Raw genomic sequence first — 25401 nt, forward strand, 5'->3', positions numbered from 1 at the left:
TCCCTGTGGCAGCCGGGGCCGGGGCAGGCGGGAGCTGCCGGCACCCCCGGCCCCCCGCCGCCCTGCCCGGCCTCCCTTCCCCCAGGGCTGATTTATGGAGCTGCCAGCACGGCGCAGCTGCGCGAGCGAGTCCCCGCCGGGGAGCCGGCTGGGTGGGAGAGGTTTGTTCTCAGCGTGGCTAATGTGTCCCAGGCCCCCATAAACAGCCGTGAGATTCTCCAAACATCCCAGGACACCGAATCCCTGCCCGGGGAGCCTCGGGGGGCGGTGGCGGGGAGGGGGCCGCCGCTTCACAAACAGCACATGAAAGGGCACCACTTTCCCTTGAAGCCGCGGCTCCGCGTGCTGGGAAGCACCCGCAGCTCCCGCCTCGGCTCCTGCTGCCCCCTGTGCTGGGGGTCCCTGCACGTCCCGGCTCATCCCGGTGCTGGGGATGCGGGACAGAGCTTGTGCTGGTCCTGGAGCCGTGGATCCCAGCACATCCTGGCTGCACATCCTGACATCTCTGCCCAGCTCCTGCCTGCGGCCACCCTCGTATCCCAGTGCTGAGCATGAGGGTCCCGGCATCTTCCAGTGCTGGGAACATCCCCAGTCTCTCCCAGCGTGGGGGTTGCAGGTCCCAATGTGTCCCAGCACCTCCCAGTGCTGGGGCTGTGGATCCCAACATGTCCCGGTGTCAGGACTGTGGGTCCCAGTGTATCCCAGCACATCCCAGTGCTGGGGCAGTGGGTCCCAGTGTGTCTCAGTGCCAGGGCCATGGGTCTCAGGGTATCCCAGGATGTCCAGGTACCAGGCATTGGATCCAAGCGTGTCCCAGTGCCAGAGCTGTGGATCCTCACGTGCCCCAGTGCTGCATATACGCATCCTGGCACATCCCAATGCCAGGGGCATGGGTCCCACTGCATCCCAGTGCCGGGGCTGTGTGTCCCAGTGTATCCCAGCACATCCCAGTGCCAGGGCTGTGTATCCCAGCACGTCCCGGTGCCGAGGCCGGGCTCCCAGCGCATTCCAGCCCCTCCCGGCGCTGCGCGTGACTCAGCGGCGCGGGAGCGGGCGGCCCATGGGAGCCCGGCGCCCCTTGGCCCCAGCGAGGGGTCCACGGGGGTCCCATCAGCCGCGGCTCCGGCTCCCCTCCCATCCTCTCCCTTTCCTGCGCTCGGACACCCTTGGAACGGCTCTTGGCTGCTTTCTCTGAGACAGGAAGGTGTCCCCGAGTCTCAGGAAGGAAAAACACTCAGTGCTGAACCCAGCAAGACCGTCTCCGAGGGGCCGGGGCTGGAGGCGCTCCAGGCCTGACATCACCTGGGAACTGGAACCAGAACCGCAGCTGCACTCCCCGCCTGGCCGCTGCTCTCCAACTTGTGTTTTTAAACCTTCTTTTTATAGAACTCCTTAAAAAAAAAAATTCCCCCGCTTTCCCTTCTCCATTCCCCTCCCAAATATTTCGGCCTCTTGGAGAGTTTAACCTTGCGGGGCCAGCGGGGTGGGAGCGGGGCCGGGCGGCGGGCGCAGCGTGGGAGGACGGGGCCTGCGGCTGCGGGTGGATGGAGCCCACCGGGACCGCGTCCTTGGCACCCGCTGCCCCTCGGTGGCACCTCTGGGGGCTGCCCAGAGCAAAGGCTCATGCTAAAGACCTCGACATATCCTGCATCTTCACCGGGGTGAAGCTGGGGCGCTCAGTGCCCCGGGGAAATGTCACCGCTGTGGTGACGGCTCAGACACTGGCCCCGGCTGCAGCCCACACATCGGTGTGACGGGCACATCATGAACTGGGGGGTGATGGGCACCCAGGCATCACTGCAATGGACACCCATGGGTCAGGGTGATGGTCGGTAAGATGGATGCACCACAAATGGGATGTGATGGATACACCACAAACTGGGGTGTCAGGGGTACCTATGGGTTGGTGTAATGGACACCCCATATTGGGGTGATGGACACCATTGGTTTAGGCATGACGGGCACCCATGGGCTGGGGCATGACGGGCATCCATATGTTGGCATATATGGATTGGTGTGATACTCACCCATGGGTTGAGGTTATGGGCACCCATGGGTGGACGTGATGGGCGCCCATGGGCTGAGGTCACGGGCACCCACAGGCTGGGGCAGTCCCTGCCTCCCTGCTGGCCCTGGACCCCCTTGCAGAGCCAGAGACCAGTATTCCCAGCGCCCTGCCAGGTCCCGGGGCAGGAAGGGCTGCTGGAGACCTGGGACCCCCTGAGCCAGGCGCCTCCATTCCAGCCTTGAGCCGGCGGCACCACCTCCCTGCCCTGAGCCGCGGGGTCCTGCCACATGCCAGGGGGCAGGGGCATCGCCCCGGCCCCACAGTGGGACCCCAGGCCGCTGCCCGGGCCCGGCTGTGCTGGCAGGGACAGGGTGTGCGGCCACGCGCGGGGTGAAAGCCGGGTTAATCTCCCGCCGGAGCTTCCCTCTGCAAACAATAAGACAATGCCCGGCCGGGGGCCGCCTGCGTAACCAGCGGCGTGGAGGGGAAGTTGTAATATTTGGATTTAGCACTCAGTAAATTAAGGGAGAAAAAGGAAAAAGCTCCGGGGCAATCAGTGCAGCGCTGCGGGCAGCTTGCCGCCAGCGCGGCCCCGCCGCCCGCGCCAGAAAAGGCATCTGGGCCCGGCGGTTATTTTAATCCCGACCTGCCGCAGCTCATGGGAAATAGAACCGTGTTCCGCAGCTGGGGCGGGAGGGGACCCCAGGGATGGCACCGCCGGCGTGGGGCGGACGCGCGGGGTCACCTCCCCGCTGGGTCCTGCTGCCACAGGCACAGGAGCAGACCCAGTGCCGCTATAGGGCCACACGACCCCATCCGACCTCCTCCGGAGCAGATCCCGGGAATACGGGGGCTGCCGGAGGTGGGGGCCGCAATGGGTTGCAACCCCCCCCGCTCTCCCAGCCCCTCCATCGGGAGCCGTTATCAGCGCGGCCTCCCCGGAGCGGCTCCCAGGGGGCATCTCCAGCCCTTCCCCTCCACCTACCCCGTGCCGGTGCCGCTCCGGCCCACGTCAATGCGGCCGCGAAGGTGTCGCAGCCATCGCCTGACAAAGGGCTATTTTTAGGGGCCGGGGCTCGGAGCGAGGATCCGGCCGGGCCGCTCACAATGGGGGGAAGGGGGCCGGGCTTCCCCCGCAGCCGCCCGGCAGCAGAAGGGCCGCAAGATTTCCTCGATGACCCGGGCCCGCACAATGCGAGGGAAGCGCGCCAAGGCGCGCCGCGGGCCGGCCCGCCAGCGCCCGCTGCTCCTTTACCTAATGGGAGCGGGACGGGGCCAAGAGCCGCCCGCACGGGGCCGGGGGGTCCCAGTCTGGTCCCCAGCCCCCGTGCGGGGGGAACTAGCCCCGTTTTGGGGGGAATCCTTCAAACCGGGTCGTGCTGCGGGCCTGGGATGGGGGGCTTGGGAGGAGGCTGGGGGGGTCTGGGTGCACAAACACCCCCCCTGCAGCCTCCCCGGCAGCCGGGTAATTGGCTGCGGGCAGCGAAGTTACTGTGGGTGGAAAATTTGATGTTTTGGGAGGGAAAAAGAGGGGAAAACGGGGATAAGGAAAGTGGGAGTTGGCAGCAATCGCCGTGCTGGGGAAGGGGCTGGGTCCGGCTTGGGTCGGCACCGACAGGCCGGGAACCGGACCGGGACCTGCGGCAGGACCGGCAGCCCCGGGCGGGGGGCTCCGCCGCGGGTCGGGATGGCGGCGGGGGGCGGCGCAGAGCGCGGGCCGCAGTTGCCACCTGGCGGCAGGGGCTGCGCACAGGCCGGACCGGGCCGGGCCAGCCCCCCCTGCCCTGCACCAGTAACCGGACCGCAGACCCGCGAGCCCCCCATCACGCTGCCGCTTTGCGCTCGGCTGCCCCGCAGCCGCCGTGCCCAGGTCTCCCCGTTCCGCGCCCGCCCCCCGCGGCGGGAACTACAACCCCCAGCAGCCTTTGCGGCGCGGGCGCATGCGCGCCGCCCGCCTCCCCGCCGGTGGGGCCCCGCGGCACGTCGCGCGCCAGCGGGGCGGCGCGGCTTCCGCTTCCGGCGCGCCTCGCTCTGCTCCCTGCGGCTGGCGGCCGAGCCTGGTGCCTCCGCCATATTGTCTGTGTGCGGCGGCGGCGCGCGCGGCGGGACCCGGCGGGCCCGGCAGGTACCGGCGCGCGCGGCGGGCGGGGGGGGCGCCCGCCACGCTCCCGCTCTTCCCTTCCTTCCCCTCTGCGGTGCAGGAACCGCGGCCCGGCGCGGCGGCAGCGGCAGGGGAGCCCCGGGGAAGGGCAGGCCCCGGGCCCGGTGGCCCCTCGCGCCGGGCCTGAGGGGGGAGCTCCGGGCCTGGGGCGGGAGGGCGGCCTCTGCTCGGCCGGGCCGCGCGGTTGGGCCGTGGGGGTGCTCTTTACGCAAAAGGACGGCCCTTGCTCCCCTCTCCCCGCCCGAACGGGCCCTCTGCCCCCCGAGCGGGCCCTTCGCCCCCCCGACAGACGGTTTGTCCCCACAGCCGTGTCCCTTCCCCCGGGGCCGAGGCAGGGACCGGCCAGGGGATGGGCAGGCCTGGCCCATCGTGGCTCTTTGCTCCCCCTTGGCCGCTGTCCCTACCGGGCAAAGGAGGGGGGTTTGTGCGGTCCTTTTCCTCGGGCTCCCCTCCTCGAGGTCCTGCACTTCTGTTTCTTGGGCCTCGGGGCCGCGCGGCTGTTGGGGAAGCTGCTTCATAAAAGAAAGGGCCGATAAGATTATGAAACGCGCTGCGTGTTGTTCGCCAGATTACTTTATTCTTTCTCTACGAAGGACTTTGGGTGCAACCAATAAAGTTTGAATCATAAACACTCAACCGCTGGTATATTTTCTGCTGACGGCAGCGGTAGCTCTGTGTGGAGACTCACCATGGCGCGTGCCTCTTCTGCAAGCAGAATTTATGGGTCCCAAGCTCATGGTGATTCGCTAGCTCGGGGCCTTACACCCAGGCAGGAGCACAGGAGAAGCCTGCGGTGGAGCCATAGCTCGTCCTGGTGCAGCCTGCGCCGGGCCAGGGGCTCGGAAGGCTCCTGGCATCGCGGTGGCGTTGCCCACACGGGTGCCCGTGCAGATAACCATGCCCGGCGTGCCACGTGCGCTTGGGGCCTCGTGCACGTTCTGTGCTCAGTGTATCCCTAAACCACTTGGAACAAGGAACTTGTAACGCGTTTGGGAATGAGCAGCTGTGTGAGGAGATTGAAGGCAACGTTAGCCTTCTAGGGAGATTCCTTAAGGCTTCTTCGTAGACTTGGAGACTGCCTCGTTCCCTTTGGGGCGGGAAGCAGTTCACTTTGTACATAAAAGCTTCTTTTATTTTCATGAGATGTAGAGTGAAATTAATACTCACCAGAAACACTCGGACTCAAAGGGAGTTGCTGTTCGTGTTGCTCTAGCCGATTGCCCCATGTGCTGAGCACGAGTCTGTGGTGCAGGTCCCAGGGGCAGCAGAGGTGGATGTACGAAGCCGCTTGCTGTGCAGCGCTGATGTCGGGCTGGTGGAGAACATGGCATTGCTGCCCGTGCTGGGAGAGGGCAGCCTGGGCTGGACGTGGGTGGGACTAGGGGGCAGTGGAGCCTCAGGGGGTTTGATCAGCTTCTTATCTTCATTAGCTTTAAATTAGGGTGACGTGCAGGTTTGTGTAGCGAGATGCTGTGCCTGGTTGACATCTGCCAACGGGAAGAGCGACGTGACCTTCCGCGGCAACACGAACTGTGTACGTACCTGCACAAGAGAAAACTGGAATCAAGCACAGAAATGTATCTATTCAGATTAAAAAGAAGTCTGCATCCTTCCCCATAGGAGAAGCTCTGCCTATTTTCTGTGGCCAGAAGTCCATCTGAATGTCTCCTATGAAAGAAGATTTTACTGTAAAGGTCTAGACCTTCTCATAATTACCAAGGCAGTATAGATCTTGGGTAGGCAGTGATGGTTCCCTTTCAGCTTGGCAGTGGGGAGAGATTCTGCTTTCCTGCCCTGGCGTGAGGAGAACCTCGTCTTGGCTGTAGCGGAGAAGGAGAAACTGGTGTAGCTGGGCAGCCGGGTGAGGACCTGCATGGGGATGAAGCAGAGCAGGGAGAAGGGCGACGTGGGGTTGGGGACCCTCACACAGGAGGAGGAGGCTGGTGCTTCTGAACAGAACATTCAAAACGGGTTCCCTGATTAATAGATCAAGGGGTTAATAAGTCAGGAGAAACAGATTCTGTTGGAAATGTGGCCCTTCAGAACAGGAGTAAAATAACTGTAAGTAGGTTTTATAGCAAATATGGAGAAAAATGGATCATGAACTATTTCATGAAATTACATAGAGTTAAGTTTTGTGGAGTGACAGCTAATGGTGCTCATTTACGTGGAAAAAAAAACCCAGTGCAAAGTGAGAACGAAGACTGAAAACCTGTCAGTGGGGATTATTAGGGAAAGGCCTGGTAAAATATTGTTTCCTGGAAGAGGGAGACAGAATTTATTTCAGTATTTGAGATTTTGGGTGCTCTTCAAGTAGTGGAGATAAAGTAACTAGAAAATGGGCTTATGGAAGGCATCTGGGGGAAGACAGAGCATCAAAAGCTAGTAATAGATATTTGGAGTTATAGAAAAAGGAATTCTGTTTCAAATCTGATGAACAGTGTGATAATCTTTTCTGATTTTATTAAAGGACAGTGTCTCTACACCTTTCACCTGGATTCTTTTTCTGCATTTTCTCCTTCCAGAACTAATTTTCTCTTTTTGTCTTTCCTTACGTCCTCTGAGAAATGAGAGAAAAGAAGGCTGGCGAAACAAATGGGTGACATTGGGTGGCATGATTAATTTCACGTCACATTTCTGGAGAGGCAGAGATTTCTTTCTGGGTTACCAGGCCTGGCTCTTCCACAGCTCGTCCATTACTGAATTGTTGTATTAAGGTATCTGTTTTGTGAGCTACGTGGGTGAGGTGGACGTCAGCCTAGATTTTATTGTCCTGTCATGGTCTTGAGAGAATAAAGCCCACGGGCTTTGAGGCTGGGGGACTGCTGTGGCTTAGTATGACTGCAGACACTGTCTGGTTTTGATATTTTTTCTAAGCTTGGATATCTCGTTCCAGGGGCTTCCAAGAGCTGACTTATCCTGGAATTTACAGAACTCGGTTGGAGAAAAGGAATTATCCTTTGGCTCTAGAAAACTGCTTTGAAGAGGAGAATGCTGCTTTCTGAGTTGTCTTTAGTACTGTTTCTGAAAGCAGAACATTTTTGCAACCCCTTCTTTGGCTCCACTTAGGCATCAAGACACTAAACTTAGCTGCCAGTATGAAAGATTGATAAGAAGTGGGGTTATTGGTGGTGGTCTTGGGAGCAGGGAATCGAGGAGGTCCTCATTGATCAAGTTTCAGCCATAGTGGAGCAGCAAAATGAGCCTGACGTGAATCTTGCCTGGTTCTTTATTCATCCCGTTCTGGACAGTCACATTCAAACAAATGTTTTTATTACCTGTTTGAAGCTGCTGCTTTGGAAATTGAATAGTAGTGGAGACCTAGGAGCTTGTTGCAGACACAGCTTGTTTGTTGCAATACCACCCCGGGCTCATATTTAGAAGGTTATGGTTTCAGTAATTTTAGTTTTGTGCGGAATTTATCTTAGTTATTTCTATTTAGGAAAGGTAGATTGTGTTCTCACCAAAGCCACCATAGGAGGCAGCTTCTCAGAGTGCATCTTTACATACATAAATATATATATATGAGTTATGAAGTGTTTATTTTTAGTGCACTGAAAATGGATTAGTGTGGACACATACAACAAATGGAATCCATTGTAAAAAAAAGCAAGAGCTTCTGGAATATTCCTTGTTATTCTTTTAGTGAGCTTTGTTGCAGATACCGCTGTATGTTGCAAGAGGCTGTTAAATTTCAGCCATAGCTTCTGCAGGTTAAGCAGTCCTTCCATTGTGCTCGAAGGAAGAGGGTTTTTTCTTCTTTTTTTTTGCTCAGTGATAGAAATTCTAGAGCATCCAGGTTATCATCTCATCAGTAGAGGTTGAAAGTTAGAGCTTCTACCAGCTTTAGCATTTTACAACGTATGGGTATGTCTCAACACATAGGAACTTTCCCAAATCCATCCCTTCCTGCAGCCCTGTGGCCTGGCTTGGTGGTTGCAGGGTGTGAAGAGCAGTGCAGTGGATGGACAGAGTTGTCGCTGTGTGTGGTTGACAGTGGTGATTCTGTTCACTAGCTGAGCGTGGATTCAGTATCCACGTCCCTACTGAGATGCACGGAGTGGTGAATGCTGCTAGTCACGAGCTTCAGTTCATCTCCAAAACACTACTGTGAAATGCAAGATACCCACGTGTTCCCCAGTTAGGACATTTGTCTTGCCTGCTATGGCCAGGAGAGCTGCCATATCCAGCAGCAGCTACATAAACTGAGCACGTGGTGTGTTAGATAGAGATTTCTGGGGCTGAACGCTTTTACTCCCTCTGATTGTAGCTAAGAATGTCTCATATTTAGAGGTGAATTTTAGATAATTGTGTTCTAACTTTTGTTCCTGGCTGTGGTTGTATCAGCTGCCTCTTCCTCAGCCTGTCTGCTGCCATCAGAACCAAGATGGTGGTTTGAGTTGTATGCTTGATAGGAATGGCTGTGTGCAAGGATTTCCTAAAGAAACACACAGAAAACGATGTTTATCCTTTCACTGACATTAGCTTTCCCTATCTTTAGGAACTGCGTGATCAGATCATTTAAAACAACCAACCTTTAATAAAGGAAAAAAGCAGTTTAGTTGTCTGAATTCTAGATAAATCCCTCTCCTTACATAAATCATAGGATTCAGAACAGCTGAGAGGTTGGTCTGTCAGTGCTCTGTACTTGCTAATTAATGAGGAAAACAACTGCATCATGTCTCAGTAATTACAAAGGTAGAAAGTTCCAGAGGACACTGTCAGTTGACCCGATGTTGGTTGTAAAGAGAAGAGCCTGTAGTGATGCTAATATAGTTCCTTTTTTGAGCTTCTAGAAAAGTTACCTGCTATTGCCAAGGTCTCAGGGCCTGGCTAAATCTAGTGATCCTGGTCCAGGATCCTGATCCTGGTCTGGGTTATTGACTTAGGACTTGGAAAATACTGTGCAAAGCCCCAGCGGTACAAGCTTTGTTTGTTTTTTAAGGAATGCTCTTCATAAAAGAATCCCTTCACATTGGAATTGTTACAAGAGGCTTTGGCATGGCCAAAGCTCAAAGGAGCTGTTTTTCCTAGGAGGTGCTTTCTGTGGATGCGGCCGCCTTCCGCGCTCCCTGTAGCGCTCAGTGGGGAATGAGGAACATTCCCGTCACCATCAGCCTCTTACTGCTGGAGTAAGTTTGAGCTCTTGTGGCCCAGGTGAACGTGGAGTTGTCAACAGAGAGTTTTTGCAAAGGACAATTGTCCAACTAGGCTGAGTTCTGGAAACCCAGAGAGGATCTCTATGAACTCCATAGAAATGAAGCCATTGGAGTGATGTACAAAAAATAAAGACTGGCTGCAACTGGTGGGGATGCTGCCTTCTACATTTGTACTTTGGATTATTTACGTTTTGCCCAAGACTGTGGCTGCAAGCATCAGATTTACAGTAAAACTGCTTCTTGCTTCGTCTTCTGCCCTCTGTTAAGTTGCCATCCTTGGTTGCCAACAGATGAGTTCCTCCAGCAGAAAGTGCTAGTAGTTCAAGGGAGGAATTGGTGAAGCTGATGAAGGAAGCACTAGAATCAGTTCTAGCACGCTGCTGGTGTAGAGTTACTCTGAGATGTTTCTCTCAGTTTAACTGAACTTTTCAACCATTTTTCCTAATGCACTTTATATATATATATGTGTGTGTGTGTGTACATATATATATATATATATGTATAATAGTGTGTAATAAAGAGGGAGAAAAGCTTGATTTCAAACTTCAGCCTTTTCAACTCGATCGTTCACTCTGCTCGCTCCCGGCCTGCACCGATGAGCTTGGAACTGCCCAGCAATATTTTGCTGCTGCTGATGGCAAGGAAGAAGTCGGGCTGCTCGCAGCGATCCATAGAGAGTTGGTACTTAGCAATGCTCCTATTCACACATGTCTTATTTATATTCAGATGCCTTATTTATACTCCGAGCTGTTGGCAGAAAGGTCATCACTTGGATACCGGCTGCAGGATTCCCTGGGACACCAATCCTCTGGGAAGCGCTTGGCCTCCACTCGCTTGGTGTCTGTGTTTGCACCGTGTTTGCAACGTCCCGGGTTTCAAGCTTTGAGTAACTGGCTACTCTGGAGATGCTCTGGGCTAGGAACGTTGCTGTTTAAACAGAAGGGAGGGAGAATATCTGGTATTTCACTTATTCTAGACAAAAAAAATAAGAATGTTGCTGGAGGCTAAGTATGCGTGTTTTTCAGAACTAAATTGTGTAGTTTTCTTAGAGCTGTATTTTGTGCCATTTGCTGTAAATTAATGCATTTGGAAAGATAAAGAACATAGAAAATTCATAAACAAATTATGTGCTATTGCTGGAAGTAAGAATACTTTACAAGATAAAAAGTTCTCTGTATGGGGGCTTGTTGTTGGAATTAGAGTAGATTTCTAAGGATGCTAAAATCTTTTTAAGAGGAAGCTTTGTAATCATGTCTTAAATTATAATTTAAAAAATCAACTTCAAGATAAACATTGCGAGTCTTTTCACCATTTTGTTGAACTTCAGGCTCCAGAAGTTTGTTTCACCGAGCTGTTGGGGCAGCACTGAGTTTTCCTGGGGCTGGAATGCTTTCCCTGTGTTCTCCCGGTGGCCCAGGATGCCGCATCCCCTTGCAGGGACAGTGGCTGTAGGTTGGAGATTCTGACCACACTAATATACTCAGCCTGTATAAACTCAGGACCTCATCTCATCTGGGTATAACAAATACTAACTGCTACTCATATCCCAGTTTTTCTGCCTTAAAACAGTGAGCTGGACTGACATGTACATGCCTGTGTGCACATCAGTCTCACATCAGTTATTTACCTTGGTTTGAATTGCTTCCTTTTAGCCAGGTGTAAATCCAGGTCTTGGTGTTGCGGCTCCGTGCGCGCATCCCTGGCGCTTCCCAAGCCTTCTCCGGGCGGTGGGGTGGCTGCAGCCGGGCTACAGCTACATGGCATGGGAAAATTCCACTGTAAACTTTGGTTTCTCTTCAGGTAGTGCTTTATTACTTTTTCTTTTCCTGTTGAAACAGCAGTCCTGATAGAAGGCTAAATGAAATGACTCAATCTAGCATTTTTATTGCTACCAAGCAGTGTTTAAAAGTTAAGGCTCCCAGGTCACGTTGGGTTCGTGCGGGTTTGGCTGAAGCAGCTGGGAGATGAAAGGTGGGAGTTAGTGTCCTGCTGCAAGCACCTGGGCAAGGAGGAGCCCAGGGCTGTGGTTAAGGTTGAAATTCAGTGAATTTCACCGCACTGGGTCTATTCTAGTAAACTTGTACATTGTGTTAGTGTCTGAGCATATTTTTGCAAATGACATCTAAGTTCTAAGTGGTTGGCTCATGCCACCTAAGCGGTTTGAGGTTGTGCTGCTGCTGCTGCTGTAAATGCATTTAGAATTTTGTAAATTCTCTTTCGGAATATTTTATTTTAATAATGTTTGGTGTTTTCCACTTAGCCTAGCACCTGCCTGAAGGTGTCCCCACGCCTTGCTGCACTGAGGCCCGAGCTGCGGCTCCGCTGTGGACGTCGGGAGGTGGCCGTGTGCCGCTGCAGCCTCGAGGCTCCATTCCGCCGTGGGGTCTAACAGGAGCTGCGCTCCAAGGTGTCTGTGTGTCAGTAGGTCAGAAAATAACCCACGCTACCAGGTTCCCAGCCTGGAGAAGGGCTGGTCGCGGCAGGAGGGAGCTGTTGTGTCCGCGCACGTGGATGCAGAGCCAGGTGCCGATCAAGTGCCTTTCGGAGAGCACCGGTTTGGGTGCTCCCCTTGCTTTGCACCCCGTCTTGAGCTGTGGCCGTGCAATAGGCTGGAGTCCCATGGAGGTCGGGAAGGAAGGAAGGAGGGAGGTTTGGCTTCCAGGCTCCTCTTCTGGGCTGGAACCCAACCAACCACTCTGAGCAGATCTGTGCGTCTTCCTCATTAGCGGGGCCATTACTTTCTCCTACAGTCTCGCCTGTTTTCTGAGAAGGGATAAGATTGGGGTAGCAAGTAAGTATGTTTTATTTACTTGGATTATAGTATTGCCTGTGGATAGAGCGGCTTTCATAGGCCGGGCTGTATTGCCCTTGCCACAGCCTGCACTAAAAATGATGCTCTGCCGTTCTCCGAGAGAGCTTCCTTCCTTGTGGCTTATTCTGCAAGCTGACAAAGAGATTCTTGTATTTGAAGGTCTGTGTGTCCTTTTCTACGCATGGTGAAAGGTTTGAGAGATGCAGAGGTACTACTTTTACTTCAGGCAAATACTTCCCGTGTAGGATTGGAATGCTTGATAACATGGCTGTCAGGAGAAGGAGTCTTTCCCCGCCTCCTTGCATGCTGATTAAAGCTCGGGCCTGCAGGCTGAGGAATTTTGCAGGCTTCGTGGTCTCCAGCAGTGACTGTTGGGGTGTTGCTGCTGCAGCGATGGTCCAGTTGGTTTGGATGTCACTTATCGATGTAAACATGATGCCCTGGGGCAGAACACTGCCGTCCTCACTGGGATTTACCTGCCTTGTCCAAAGTGCTGCAGCTGTTTTCCTTGGGTAGCCCCAAGATCAACACCAGCCTTTTAAAAGAACATACCCGCTGGCTGCCCGCTCTGTCAATCTTGTTCACTGAGGGCACTGGGTTTTATTTAGGTTGTATCTGGGTGCAATGATGCAATGGGGCATCAGTGCAGACACGAGCGAAGTACCAAGGCCTTCCTTGGAAAATGAGGCAACGGGGAGAACGCTGCACGGCCAAAATATGCAGAAGTTTCTGAGCCACCGGGGTTTCTGTGTATGTAGATGCTGAGCTGGTTGACCTGCTGCAGTTTTCCAGTGGCCTGAATTAGGGGGAATAAACTGTGGGAATCTGAGATACGATGGAGGATTTGTCTTGCAGTAGGATAGTGTTTCCACCCATAGTTTCAGCAGTTGCTTATTTGCAGTAGGCCCAGAGCCGTCTGAGCCCCTTTAGGTAAGAGAGCCACTCTGTACACCTCGAAGCTGGCTTGGAGCTGCAGGAGCAGGGAGGAGTGTGGAAAGCTCCAGGGCTGTGGCCTCTTCCTCAAATCAGTAGGGAATTACAAGCATTAAGGAGGTGGGCAAAACCTGACCGTAGCAAATCAGCTCCTGGGCTGGGTGCCTTTGGGAGGGGAGCTGGATGGATTGCTGCTTTCCACGCAGCTTGTCTCAACAGAAGGATTTTTTCCTGGGTATTTAGCTCTTGATGCTGAGTTTCTGGGCCTTTGGGACCGATAAAAGATGCAGAAGAATGCTGCTTGTCTCCCTACAATTCAAATTTTAATAAAAAGCAAGCATAAGAACAACCGGGAGTCAAAAATAAGTGTTTTTAAAGCTGGTTTGTTCTTGCGTGTTTGAGGTAGTGGTGAAATCGGTCTGCTGAGACCCTTTAAGAATTGGAAGTAAATCCTGAAGTTGTGTTTTAAATGAGAATCGATGCTTCTGGAAGTTGAAACATTGAGAAAGTGCTTAATTTGGGCTGCACAGATGAGCTGGTAAATGCATCAGCTGTTACGTAGCATCATTTATTAATGCACTGCAAAAAGATGACAGTCCTACAACATGGAGCGAGTGGAGTAGTTTTGGTTACGTGTGACAGGATGGAAGTTTTTCTCAGGTGGAAGACAAAATACGTAAGAGGGTTGTTGCTATGGGCTCAGAGCTGAAAGGGAACTGCACATACATTGTATTTCTTCCCTTTTGGAAAGTTACTTTTGCCACCTTAAGTTAGGAACAACTTGCTCAGAATTGTAAGGTGCGTGTGGGCTCTTATTTCTGTTAGCTGAGCCAAGTGCTCCTTTCCTCTGTGAAGGAGAGCAGACAAATATGTTTTCAAGTTCTGATGAATGATCCCAGGCCTGTGGCAGGTTTCCAGCCTCTACTTCCCTACAGCTTTTAATGATTAACTTAAATATTTTTATATTATCTTGAGATTTTAACCTTTGGTCTATTTTGTTTCTGCAGTTTGAAGATTCTGAGGCCCATCTGAGGCCTTTATCCCGATTCCAACCTCGGAGTTCTGCTAGCCTCCGATTTCAGACGTCTCCTTTCCATCTGCCAACCTGTCTGATATGTCGGGACCCGTGCCGAGCAGGGCCAGAGTTTACACTGACGTAAACACACACAGACCCCGCGAGTACTGGGACTACGAGTCGCATGTTGTGGAGTGGGGGTAAGTCTCCAGACTGCTTCTGGATGTCCCTGGCTTGGGATTGATCCAGATGTCTGGGATGCACGGCACGTATTGGGATCACAGCTTTTCCTCATAACTGCAGGAGCAGCACAGTAACCTTTTGTGCGTTTGAAAGTGTTTGTAGTCAGAATTTGAAAGCCCCAGCAGTGCAAGAACATTTTTAGCAGCTCTGCTAAAAGTTTGGTTTGAAGAATTCTTGCCAAGTAGTCAGGAAACTTTTGGAGGGAAGAAAGCCTTTTAATTTCAGAGAGTCAAAGGAGCTCTGGGCTGAAAGGAGATGAAAACACATCTGATGTTTCTAACTTGACTGAGTGAAGAGACTAAGCAGACTTAAATAGGCACAGGTCACTTTGTCACTTGTTGATCAGCTCTTGCAAGTGCCTGGAAGAGACATGGATGCCTCTTTTGAGGAAGGGGGTGTCTAAATTGAGCTTATGACTAAATCATCCAAGAACCAGACAGCAGTGATGTCAACTTAATAGCTCTGCATTCCTGCTGCTGCGGAGCAGGGCCTGCACAGTGCGAATTCTGCCCTTAGCTTTGTGGTGGTTCTTGGCTTCTGAAAGTGCACGCTCTCTGCTGCACGTAAGCGTGAGGTTTGGGCCTAGTTGGTTTTTAAAGGGGCTAACGCTTAGGGCTTTGACCTTAAAATTTATCATTTTTTAACGAGGTTATATTAGAAAATACGTAGCTTCCATATATATGCATATAAAGGCTGCTGGAAGGAATTGCTTGCATTTATTGATGCTGAAATGTATAGCTGGGCTCAGGTCATCTATTGTAGAAGAAGCTCTGAACTGAATGTGAGTTAGTGTGACAAGAAGCTTGTTGTTTCTCCTAATTCTTAATCCTCACTTTCAGGAGATTTAAGACACTAGTTAATCCAGCTTGTTGGGAAGGTGAGGCAGTGCTTTAGTATTAAAGAGTACTTTGTAAATTGTAGTGGGAATGACTGAACTCCATGGGACTCTTAATTTTTTATCTCCACAGGAATCAAGATGACTACCAGCTAGTTCGGAAATTAGGCCGAGGAAAGTACAGTGAAGTATTTGAAGCCATCAACATTACAAATAATGAAAAAGTAGTTGTTAAAATTCTCAAGGTGAGCAGGGAATGGGGTAAAAGATCAGATCTGTCGTGGGGCGATGAGGAGGCTAGAAAATGCAGTATTTGCCCTAAATTGTCTAATGTTCTAACACTTGAAAGCCTGGCTATGGAGTGCCGTTTGGTGAAAATGGCGGTCATTTCAAGCCTACAAGTAGAAGCCCTTTGCTTCTGCCTGTAAGGATTAACCTTTATGTGAAAGAAGTCCTCATGTGCAACACGTTTACATTTGGAGCTGAAAAGCACCCCAACAGCTGACTAGACAAATCTCAGGTCTGAGCTACCAGTGCCTTGGCATGCATTCATTTGAAGAGAGGCCTCCGAGCAAGTGGATCACAGTCCTTTAAAACCAGCAATGAAATTTTAGGGACTGCTAACTTAATTTTCTGTTCTGCAAATTCTGATGCAGATACACTGTCCTTCCAGAAGAAGTAAGCGTTTCCTGGAAACTGGATATTCCACTGCCTTGATTTGTGAAATACCTTTATTTAGTAGCCTAGTCATGGTTCTAGATTTACTGGATGCCAGCTAAGGTTTTGACTATCAGAACAAGTTCAGACTGCTTAAGAAAAAAAAAAAATGCCATCTTCCTAATTTTTTCACATGCAACTAATGTTTGTAGCTGTCAGGATTGTGTCCTTAGAAAGGAGACTGCAGGTTTTTGAGCCCTTACTTGAATGATGCATAGTCAGATAACAAGAAAATTCAGCTGTTTGAACTTACCTGCAAAGACTGATGCATTTTGCTATCTCCCAGTCACTTTTGTAAGCTGAGCTGTCTGTTTGCCTCACTTACTTGACTGCATTATCTTAACACTTCGGATTTTTATTCTTAGCCTGTAAAAAAGAAGAAAATCAAGCGTGAAATCAAGATCTTAGAGAATTTGCGAGGAGGTCCCAATATAATCACTCTTGCAGATATAGTAAAAGATCCTGTGGTGAGTATGAAAGGACATTAAAGGGTGCATTGGGGTTAAAGCTGAAGTTGTTGAGTTTGACTTCAGCTCTGATCTGTCTTACTGTTTTCTCCTGCTCTTAAACCCTGCGTTTGAATTGCTTAATCAGATCAGCTCTTAATCTGATTAACTTGTTTCAAAGGGCCCTTCCCCCACAGCTCACTTCAGCCCCTCACCCTAAGGTGAGATACCATTGAACATACAGATGTTAATTTGATTTACAAACAATCCTGCAATGGCCTTTGGCTTTAGCTTTCTCTATCTAGGGGGAATTCCAAGCGTATCTGAGGTAGAGGAGCACTTAGCAGTTTTAAGTGTTTAAACAATATATTTAATTATCTTAAATAAAAAGTTTTATCTCAATTTAACATGGCTGAACACTTTTTTCTCTGTTTTAGTCCCGGACCCCTGCTTTGGTTTTTGAACATGTAAACAACACAGACTTTAAGGTACAGTATAATGTAACTTAGAGTGTTTGCCATTTGGAAGCTGCATCTAATGTGCTTTTCTGGGGAGAGACAGAACTTAAGGTGCAGGCAGTGTGTTTAATGATTTGCTTCTGATGTAACAGCTGTCTTTAGAGATGAATACACTTGGGGCAGAAGTTTGTAATTAGGCCCTCAGTACCATTCTGTCCCAGAAGTTAGAAGATAATGCTCCAGACTTCAAGCTTTGGAGAAAATTCATTGCATCTAGTTGACCATCAGTACCTGGCACAGCTTTGCTCAAAATGAAACTTTTGAAACATTCTGCTTTTATGTCCAACATAGAGCTATTTACTGTAAGCACTTTAAAATTTCACAGCAGCTGTTTCCATGGCTTTCTATACTTCTAGGAAAAGGGATTTAAACCTTTCTTCGTTCCCCTCCTGTTAACCTGCCTTGGGAGGAGGGTGGTTGTGTAGTGCCGTATGGAATAGCTGCTTAATCCTGCAGAGCATCTTCAGACTTTTGGAGCTCCAGTCTGCAGGCATAACTTACCATGCTGGTGGGCGAGCGCAGCCTGAGGGAGTTAGTGACAGAAACCAGAATATCTGAGCAGCACTAGAAGAACTAGAAGGAAGAGGAACAGGCTGAGCATGTGGGATGATGGTAACTGGGGAAATTTTTTACCGTTCACTCAGTTGGAGTTCAAGAACCCCATCAGCAGATAAGAGGATTGAGTTGTTCTGGATTGGCAGGAGTATGTTTTTTTTTCTCTGTGTTGAAGCGATGTGTTTGTTTCCTACAGCAATTATACCAGACATTAACAGATTATGATATTCGATTCTACATGTATGAGATTTTGAAGGTAAGTTGGTGTTTTCTGTTTTATTAGTTTGTTTTTTTCTAGGGTTTGCACCCAGCTCATCCTATAGCGATGGTTGTTACTTTGTCACTCATTGGGGGAGAAAGACACTGTGGGAGAGTGGGGTGGAAAAGAGACATCAACTTAGTGTATGTTGTTCAACTTTGTTTCCACAAGAAAATCGTGCCCTTTTTGAGGACAGAGAAGCTCTCATACTTTAGCCTTTGCATGCACTGCGTATGAGTGAATTTGGAAGATGCTTGTGACTCAAGTGTCCCTCTTTGCTTGTGTGTCCTGCAGGCTCTAGATTACTGCCATAGCATGGGAATCATGCACAGAGATGTCAAACCTCACAACGTCATGATTGACCATGAGCACAGAAAGGTAATGCGGGACGTGCTGGAAGAGAGGCAGTCTCCTGCGTTTCTCTTGGCAGACCAGGATTCCTCCTGTATTGGGATGCTAACCAGCATCTTCAAGGAGGCAGGGCTTAGCACTTCCATTATGTGAACAAATTTAAAAAGAAATTTTATAAACTGCTTTTTTAAGCTTTCATGAGTTATATGTTTCAATGGGGTTGGAAGGGGGAGAGACTTTTAGACCAGATCATGGTATGAGAGGAGGGAGTTGCTAAAAGCAGACAGGGTTTCGTAGAGTAACTCTTTGGAGTTATTGAACTAGAATGTTTCCCCAAGAAGTCGAGTGATGTAAATACATCTTCCTTGAAAGCAGCAAGTCAGTTAAATCCAAGCAACCAACCTTCTTCAATTCCAGTACTTGCAAAATATACTTAAACAGTTTTTCCAGATCAAGGAGAGAAGAAAGGGGCATGCAGTTAAAATAAAAACTCTAAACAAAGTTATTCACCAAGGTAACCAAAGATAGAAAGCTTCTTAAAAAAAAAAAAAAAAAAAAAACACCTTTGAACCAAATTTGTCTGAATTTGTCTGTATTGTAGCTTCAGCGAGTGGAGAGCTGGAGCCTCCCTTGAGCCTTTTTTTCTTTTTGCTTTCTACTGTTTTTAGCTTAGACTAATAGACTGGGGGTTGGCTGAATTCTACCACCCTGGACAAGAGTACAATGTCAGAGTGGCCTCCCGGTATTTCAAAGGACCTGAACTCCTTGTAGATTATCAGGTAAGAATTACCAGGTTTTGTCATTGATTTTTATGCAGAAAATCTGTGCCACTTCGAGGTAATGAAACAAATTCAGCTATCTAGAGGTCTGAAACTAAAGACAATCTGTTCTAAAATGAAAAAAACAGTGGCTGTAAAGCCACTGAATTAAATTAATAAGTTATCTGAGGATCTAAGGAAGGTGCACAGAATTATCATGAGTCTTGGAATGCAAATGTTGAATGTTTTTTAGCAAGGCTGATGTTGTAAGGTATAAAAATAAAAGAAAATGCTTTGGGGAATAGCTAGTACTGTGTATGAACTCCTAAATTAAGCTGTAAAAGCATCTAGTAATCTGATGGCAGTGTGCATTTTTGAAATGCTGTGGGCTGGAAATAGCAGGGGTCCTGGCTCCTCTCAGATTCTGTATTCTCGTGCTGTATTAAGGCGGTTTCTCATCTGTCCATGTTGTTTTTGCCTTGATACTCCCCTTCTCAGCCCAGTTTTTTCAGTACTTCACAGCACATTGGTCTGTAGTGAAAACAATGAGAGGCACCAGTGTTTACTGCAGAGGGATGCAAATGGGATACCTGCTGTTTTGCTAATTGCTGTACCCCAGTTTGAGTGACTGGAACACAGTGGCCAAGCACTGCTGAGGCATGAGCAGCCTTCAGCCTGTTCTCAGTTAATATGGCCACGGTTGTATCGCTGGAGGGAGGGGGCCCTGCTCGTCTTGTGAGTTTGTTTTTTTTCCTTAATTCATTGAAAGCTGAATTGTGCTTCTGGTTTTGTACAGATGTATGATTACAGTCTGGATATGTGGAGTTTGGGCTGCATGTTGGCTAGTATGATATTCCGAAAGGAGCCCTTTTTCCATGGCCATGACAACTATGATCAGGTGAGAGCTGGTTCACTTAGCACAATGAAGGTTTTCTGCTTACAGATATGTCAGGAGACGGAATAATTTAAATATTTTTGTGGTGGCTTCTTTGCTCAGTTTGAAGCCATGTAAAGCATCTAACCAATTAAATAGAAATAGATTTGTAAAACTTTGTATTCATGAGCTACTCAGTAGGTATGTAGAAAAGCTATGACAATCGTTACATTAAGGCTGCTGTGTCCTGCTACATAGATCCTGAGGTTAAGTCAGGTGAAAAGTCCCTGCTCTTCTCTCTTTCTCTATATGGAAACTGAATTCAGTAGTTTTATAAAGATTCTGAAATCTTTGTGCTACCTTTAGGCCAAAAGTCGTACTTTTAACCTGTGCTCTGCATCTGAACTAATGCGTTCAGATTCAGAACATTAACCACCTTTTCTCAAAGCTTCATTCTGGTGCCCTCCAGGATGGCTCTTTACCCTGTACAGACAAGTTACAAAGCTTCTGGTTTTTTTTGTCTGGTTATTTTTGCCTTCCTACCCTGTTAACTCTGAGGGTTTTTTTTTTACTATCAAGGGAATCAGTGTTGCAAGATTTTAGCTTTTATGGTGGTTAGGGTATGCAGCTCTTTCCAAGCTGCTTTGGATTATGAGTATCAAGTATGAGTGGAGTGTGGAACATGTTTATGATGCCTGGAATTCTACGTGGCTGGAGGAGTAGGAGCCACAGTGCTGTGGCTGCTGGTTCCCAGCACTCAGACCAGGCTCCCGAGGGATCCTGCCGCTGCAGTGTCTTTGTGCTGCCTTGGGCATGGCTGTTCTTACACAATGGGCCTTATGTTCTTTGTTCCCAGCTGGTGAGGATAGCCAAGGTGCTGGGAACAGAAGATCTGTACGACTACATCGACAAATACAACATTGAACTGGATCCACGTTTCAATGACATCCTGGGCAGGTGAGCCAGGGTCCAGAGCAGCCCAGAAGCCTATAAGCCCCTGATAGACCAGGACAACTACTGCTTTAAGTAAACAAATACTTCTGCTTAAGGGGAAAAAGCAGTGCCAGGATTCTTGACAGCAGTTGCTTTGTGGCTCTTTTACCACTACCCAAGGAAGGTCCTTCTCTGCAGATTCACCCAAAAGATTTTTGAATGTCATTTAGACAAGAAATGCACTGCTGGAGCTGAAGCATTAGAGGCAAATGCTCTCCTGGTATTCTAGCAAGGAAACAAGCACCAGTGTTTCTGAGAATTGCGGTGTGGAATATCAGCTGCTGCTTAAGATGGAATTTGCCTGGAGTTATTTCATGTGTGACATGGACAAACTACAAAGAACTAATGTTGGGGGCGTTAGAGCAGAGCAGAAGATGGGGTTTTTGGCTCATGCCGAACCTCAGTGCTCGCGCTGCTGAGCGCGTGGCTGCGGTGCCCACGTGGTGGCACTGAGCATGTGCCCCCCTTGGCACGCAGGCCCTGCACGGCCCTTTGCTGCTGCACCGTGCAGCACAGCAATAGCAGTCTGCTGCAATGCTACTTCCTAAAAACGTGCTATTCATCACTCATGTCCCCCTCGCTCCCCTTTGTGTGTATGTTTTCTGCAGGCACTCCCGTAAGCGATGGGAGCGCTTTGTTCACAGCGAGAACCAACATCTGGTAAGTCCAGAAGCTCTGGATTTCTTAGACAAGCTGTTGCGATATGATCACCAGTCACGACTCACAGCGAGAGAAGCCATGGAACACCCCTACTTCTGTAAGTACCAATGCTTGCCACAAGCTACTGTTTGAACACTTCATCCTCTGCCTCTGGCAAATGTCAATTCCAGGGGTTTATGGAGACAGGAGCTGGGAAAAGCAACACGATGTGCCTGCTCCCCACAAGTGCTTGCACTGGAGCTGAGACTGCTCGTCCCTCTGGCAGATAAAATAGGCCGCTGCCACCTAAAGAAGCTCCAGTGTTAGATGCCCTGGCAAGCCAGCGAGTTGGCACCTGTTAAAGAACCTTTAATTTTAGACCCGTGCTGATTCCAGCAGCTGCCAGCACACACTGACTCCTGCTTTTGATAAAACCAGACCGATCTGTCAAGTAACAAACCATTTTGACTCATTCTATTGCTAAATGTGTACCTTAGTGAACACTATTTCCAGTTTTGTTTGCAGGCATAAACGAACCTTTCACTGGCAAATGTATTTAAGTACTTGCTGTCTTTTTCACAGATAAATAAGACTTGATGTATAGGTTTTGGGAGCTGCTCTAACAATGCAAAATGCTCATTTGCTCAGTTATGTTGTCCTTGGTGCAATTACCAAAAGTATAGATCTATATAGTGCCTGTGGCAAATGTTCAAGTGAAAAGTTTTTGTAAAGCTGAACACTTTGAATGTGAAATTTGGAGGAACAGCTAAATTAAGCTGTGTCCAAATACAGACCCAAATTGAGCTGTGGTCAACATGATGAACGGCAGAATTTGCAATTCTCTGCTCTGCCCCAGTGGGTTGTTTCTCTTCAGACAGCAGCATTGTTTACATGCAGCTGAAAATAAAGAGGTAGTGATTAAAATGGGGACGTTTTACAGAAGACATCAATTGTCATTTGAGCTCGCTGCAACTCAAACGCAACTGTGGGATGTGTGTTTACATACAGTGTTACTGTAACTTGTGAAGGATCTTCCTGCTTGCTACACAAACCCACTTCAGGGGGTTGGTTTTATTAAATTCCTCTGTGTAAAAAGGCTGACCTCACCTTCATTTCCTTCAGCTTTTATTGTCCAGCAGCATTCCCAAGCTAGAGGGCACGTTATTTGAGCCACTTGGAGGTATCCCGCTTCCTTGGTTCTTTCTTGGATACTTCCCAGTGGAGCTGGAGGGAAGGGCTGTCTTCTGGTAGATGGGAGCTGGTGTTAGCCCTGGCACAGGCAGCTTGCCAGGGCTGGCAGTGCCCAGGGCAGGCAGAAAGCTGGGCTGCCACTTGCCAGCGCTGCCCTAACGCTGCTGTGTTCTTCCTAGATCCCATCGTGAAAGACCAGGCTCGGATGGGCTCGTCCAACATGCCAGGTGGCAGCACTCCCGTCAGCAGTGCCAGCATGATGTCAGGTCAGTGCTGCCTTTGGGTCAGTGCCCGCATTTTAAAGTGTTTGTAATAACTGTGTGGATGTTGGGGTGCAGGAGAGTGAATTCTGCAGTGGGGGCACTAGGTCATCTCCTGGGGCTTGGTAACAAGTGCAAGGAGAGAGTGGTAAATAGCCCCTTTGCAGCTCGATCTGCCTTTTTTTCAGTCTTTCTTTAAAGGAAAATTGCTTTGCAGTGGGATGTTTTAGAAGCAGTTTGGCGGACATTGGCCCCCTCACACAGGGCCACATCTGTCCTTAGGAGATGCTTGTGTGTATTCAACTCTGAGCTCTTCTCAGGATCTTTAGAAAACAGTAAAATATCTTTAATTTCAGTTTAGTTTTTGGAAGCTGTGGAATAAAACAAAATGCCCCCGAACTGCACTGCAGAGATAACAGTTCATTTAAGAAGTTTTGCTGTCGTGGATAGGGTTGCACTGGTGTTCCTCTAACCCCTGTTTAATGGTCTGTGTTTCAGGGATCTCTTCAGTGCCAACACCTTCCCCCCTCGGACCCCTAGCAGGCTCTCCCGTCATTTCTGCCACCACCACGCTGGGGATGCCGGTTCCAGCTGCCGCAGGAGCTCAGCAGTAGTGATGGGTTCTGTCTCCTGCTGCCTGGGCCGAGTCGGGTGGGGAAGAGGCTTCCCCTCCACCTCTGCTCAGGCCGCAGCTCGTGCCTGGCAGGGAAGGGAGGGGATGGAGCTTCGGAGGCACCGTGTCTGAACTGTTGCTTGTGGATTTATAGTAGTTCAGTCATTATATACAAAATTATTATAGGCTGATTTTTCTTTTTTTACTTGAACTTTTCGTAACTCAGGGGATTCCCTGAAAATACCTACAGATGGAATATTTCTCGGACAGTTTTTTTTCCCCCCTCCAAAAAACAATACTCTTCATTTAAGAACAAAGATGAACCAACAGCATTTCCAAGCTATTGCATCCTGCTGGAAATCTCTTCTCTTCATGCTCCCACCATTACTCCTCCACCAGCCTACACCTCGGGGGATCGTGCTGTTCTCCAGAGACTACCAAACCAAGTCTTCATGAGGCAGGGGTGGGGGATTCTTAATGTTACTGGTCACTTTAACCCTGTATCCTGCATATGACTCAGCTGGGGTACACTGAGGAGACAATTCCAGTATGGAGAGGTGGTAATAAAAGAAGTGCAGATAATGTCTAAAACCCTATTTTGATCGAATCATGTCTCGTTAGGAGCCAACCAGAATGCCAACTCACTCCCTTGCATGTAATTTTAGTCTTAAAGCATAAAGTTATTGATCCAATTGAAGTCCTTGCCATTTCCTGGAAGAGGTGCTCCTGTCGAGGAAGCCGTACTCTAACCAGCACCTTTCTCATGGAGGGTTCTTCCTGCCATTGCTTGGCTTGGATCTCTGGAATTAGTTTGTTATTGGGTATTTGTTTTTAAATTGTTCATATAGGTTTCAAGCTGGTGGCTACTTTAAAGCTGGAAAGATCAGACTGCGCCAGGTCAGATAGCACATCTTCACCCACCATCCCCTCCCTCACGTGCCATGTGGTGAGAATACCAGTTACCTCACAGTCCTGTAAATACGCACTGAGAGGAAGGAGCGAGCAGACTTTAACTTAAACCGAAATGGTAGATCAGTAATTGTGGACAAATATTATCATTGACAACAAAAAAGCACCCTTGTTACAGCCCTGCTACCCCTTGCTGTGTATATATACCTTGTCCTTCATATGTGAAAGATCCAGTGTTGGAATTCTTTGGTGTAAATAAACATTTGGTTTTATTTATCGAGGTTAGATTTAAGTTCCCTGTGTAGAGGTCTCGCGGGGCTGGTGTTGCACACGTGGACGCAGGGACGACCAGCCTCCCCGCACGTCCTGGGGAGCCGCTTCCCTCCTCCCTGCACCTCGCACCATCCATAGTGAGCAGTGCACAGAAGCCCTGGAGAAACCATCACCAGCCTAAGTAGCTCCTGGGCTAAGGACTTTTGTGATAAAAACAAGCAAACCCCCCCGCACCCTCCTCTTCTGCCTTAGCCCTGAGGGGATGTGGCTGCTGAAACAACTCTGGGGTATTATTTTGTGCAGTGCTGTCCTTTGCAGTCAACACAGTTTTGTTTGCTCTAGGAAAAAGCTTCTAGCCCAAGGGCACCCATCAGTGACCTCCAGCCCCGGTGCCATTCCCACAGGGGCCTGTTCCTAGCCTGGAATCTTCTCCCAGTTCCTGCAGGGAGTCCTGGAGCATCAGCATCCTGCTCGCCTTGCGAGCACCCGTCACTTGTTTGTTCTTCTTTTGGGTGCTGTAACCATGTGTTTCCTCAATAATTCCGCAAGGAGGGAGAGTAGCGGGTAGGCTGGGTTAAATAAACCTCCTCGAGGGCCGACCCCTCATCCCTGCGGTTGAGCTTTGGCATCCCGGGATGACGTGAAGTTGGCGCGTGTTGCCCGCCTCCTTGACGGGCCGTGCCTTAAGGCACTGCGCGTGACAAAAAGCAACTCGCGGCTGTTTGCGCTACGTTGTGAGCTACGCAGGATGCTGAACCGAGGCTTCGTTTTTGTTGTGGTCATTATAATTGGTGGTGGTGGTGGTAGTTGGTGGGAAGGCGGTGTGCGCCAGCTCGGCGCCCCCTCCTCACTCGGGGAACACGGAGCTGCTGAAGCTGC

General features: G+C 49.7%; 1 protein-coding gene across 1 annotated transcript; it reads left to right on the forward strand.

The window, feature by feature from the left end:
• Positions 1-14063: 14063 nt before the first annotated feature.
• Positions 14064-24529, forward strand: CSNK2A1 (casein kinase 2 alpha 1). The gene is made up of 12 exons (XM_010214066.2): positions 14064-14288; positions 15300-15411; positions 16249-16350; positions 16767-16817; positions 17599-17658; positions 17956-18039; positions 18681-18791; positions 19567-19668; positions 20501-20601; positions 21246-21394; positions 22647-22733; positions 23226-24529. The coding sequence occupies exons 1-12, from the start codon at positions 14188-14190 to the stop codon at positions 23339-23341; spliced, it is 1176 nt and encodes a 391-aa protein (XP_010212368.1). The 5' UTR covers positions 14064-14187; the 3' UTR covers positions 23342-24529.
• Positions 24530-25401: the final 872 nt, after the last annotated feature.

Source organism: Tinamus guttatus, unplaced genomic scaffold (assembly GCF_059628265.1).
Source record: "Tinamus guttatus ecotype Peru unplaced genomic scaffold, ASM5962826v1 Tinamus_guttatus_pri_ptg000194l, whole genome shotgun sequence".
Taxonomy (NCBI): domain Eukaryota; kingdom Metazoa; phylum Chordata; class Aves; order Tinamiformes; family Tinamidae; genus Tinamus; species Tinamus guttatus.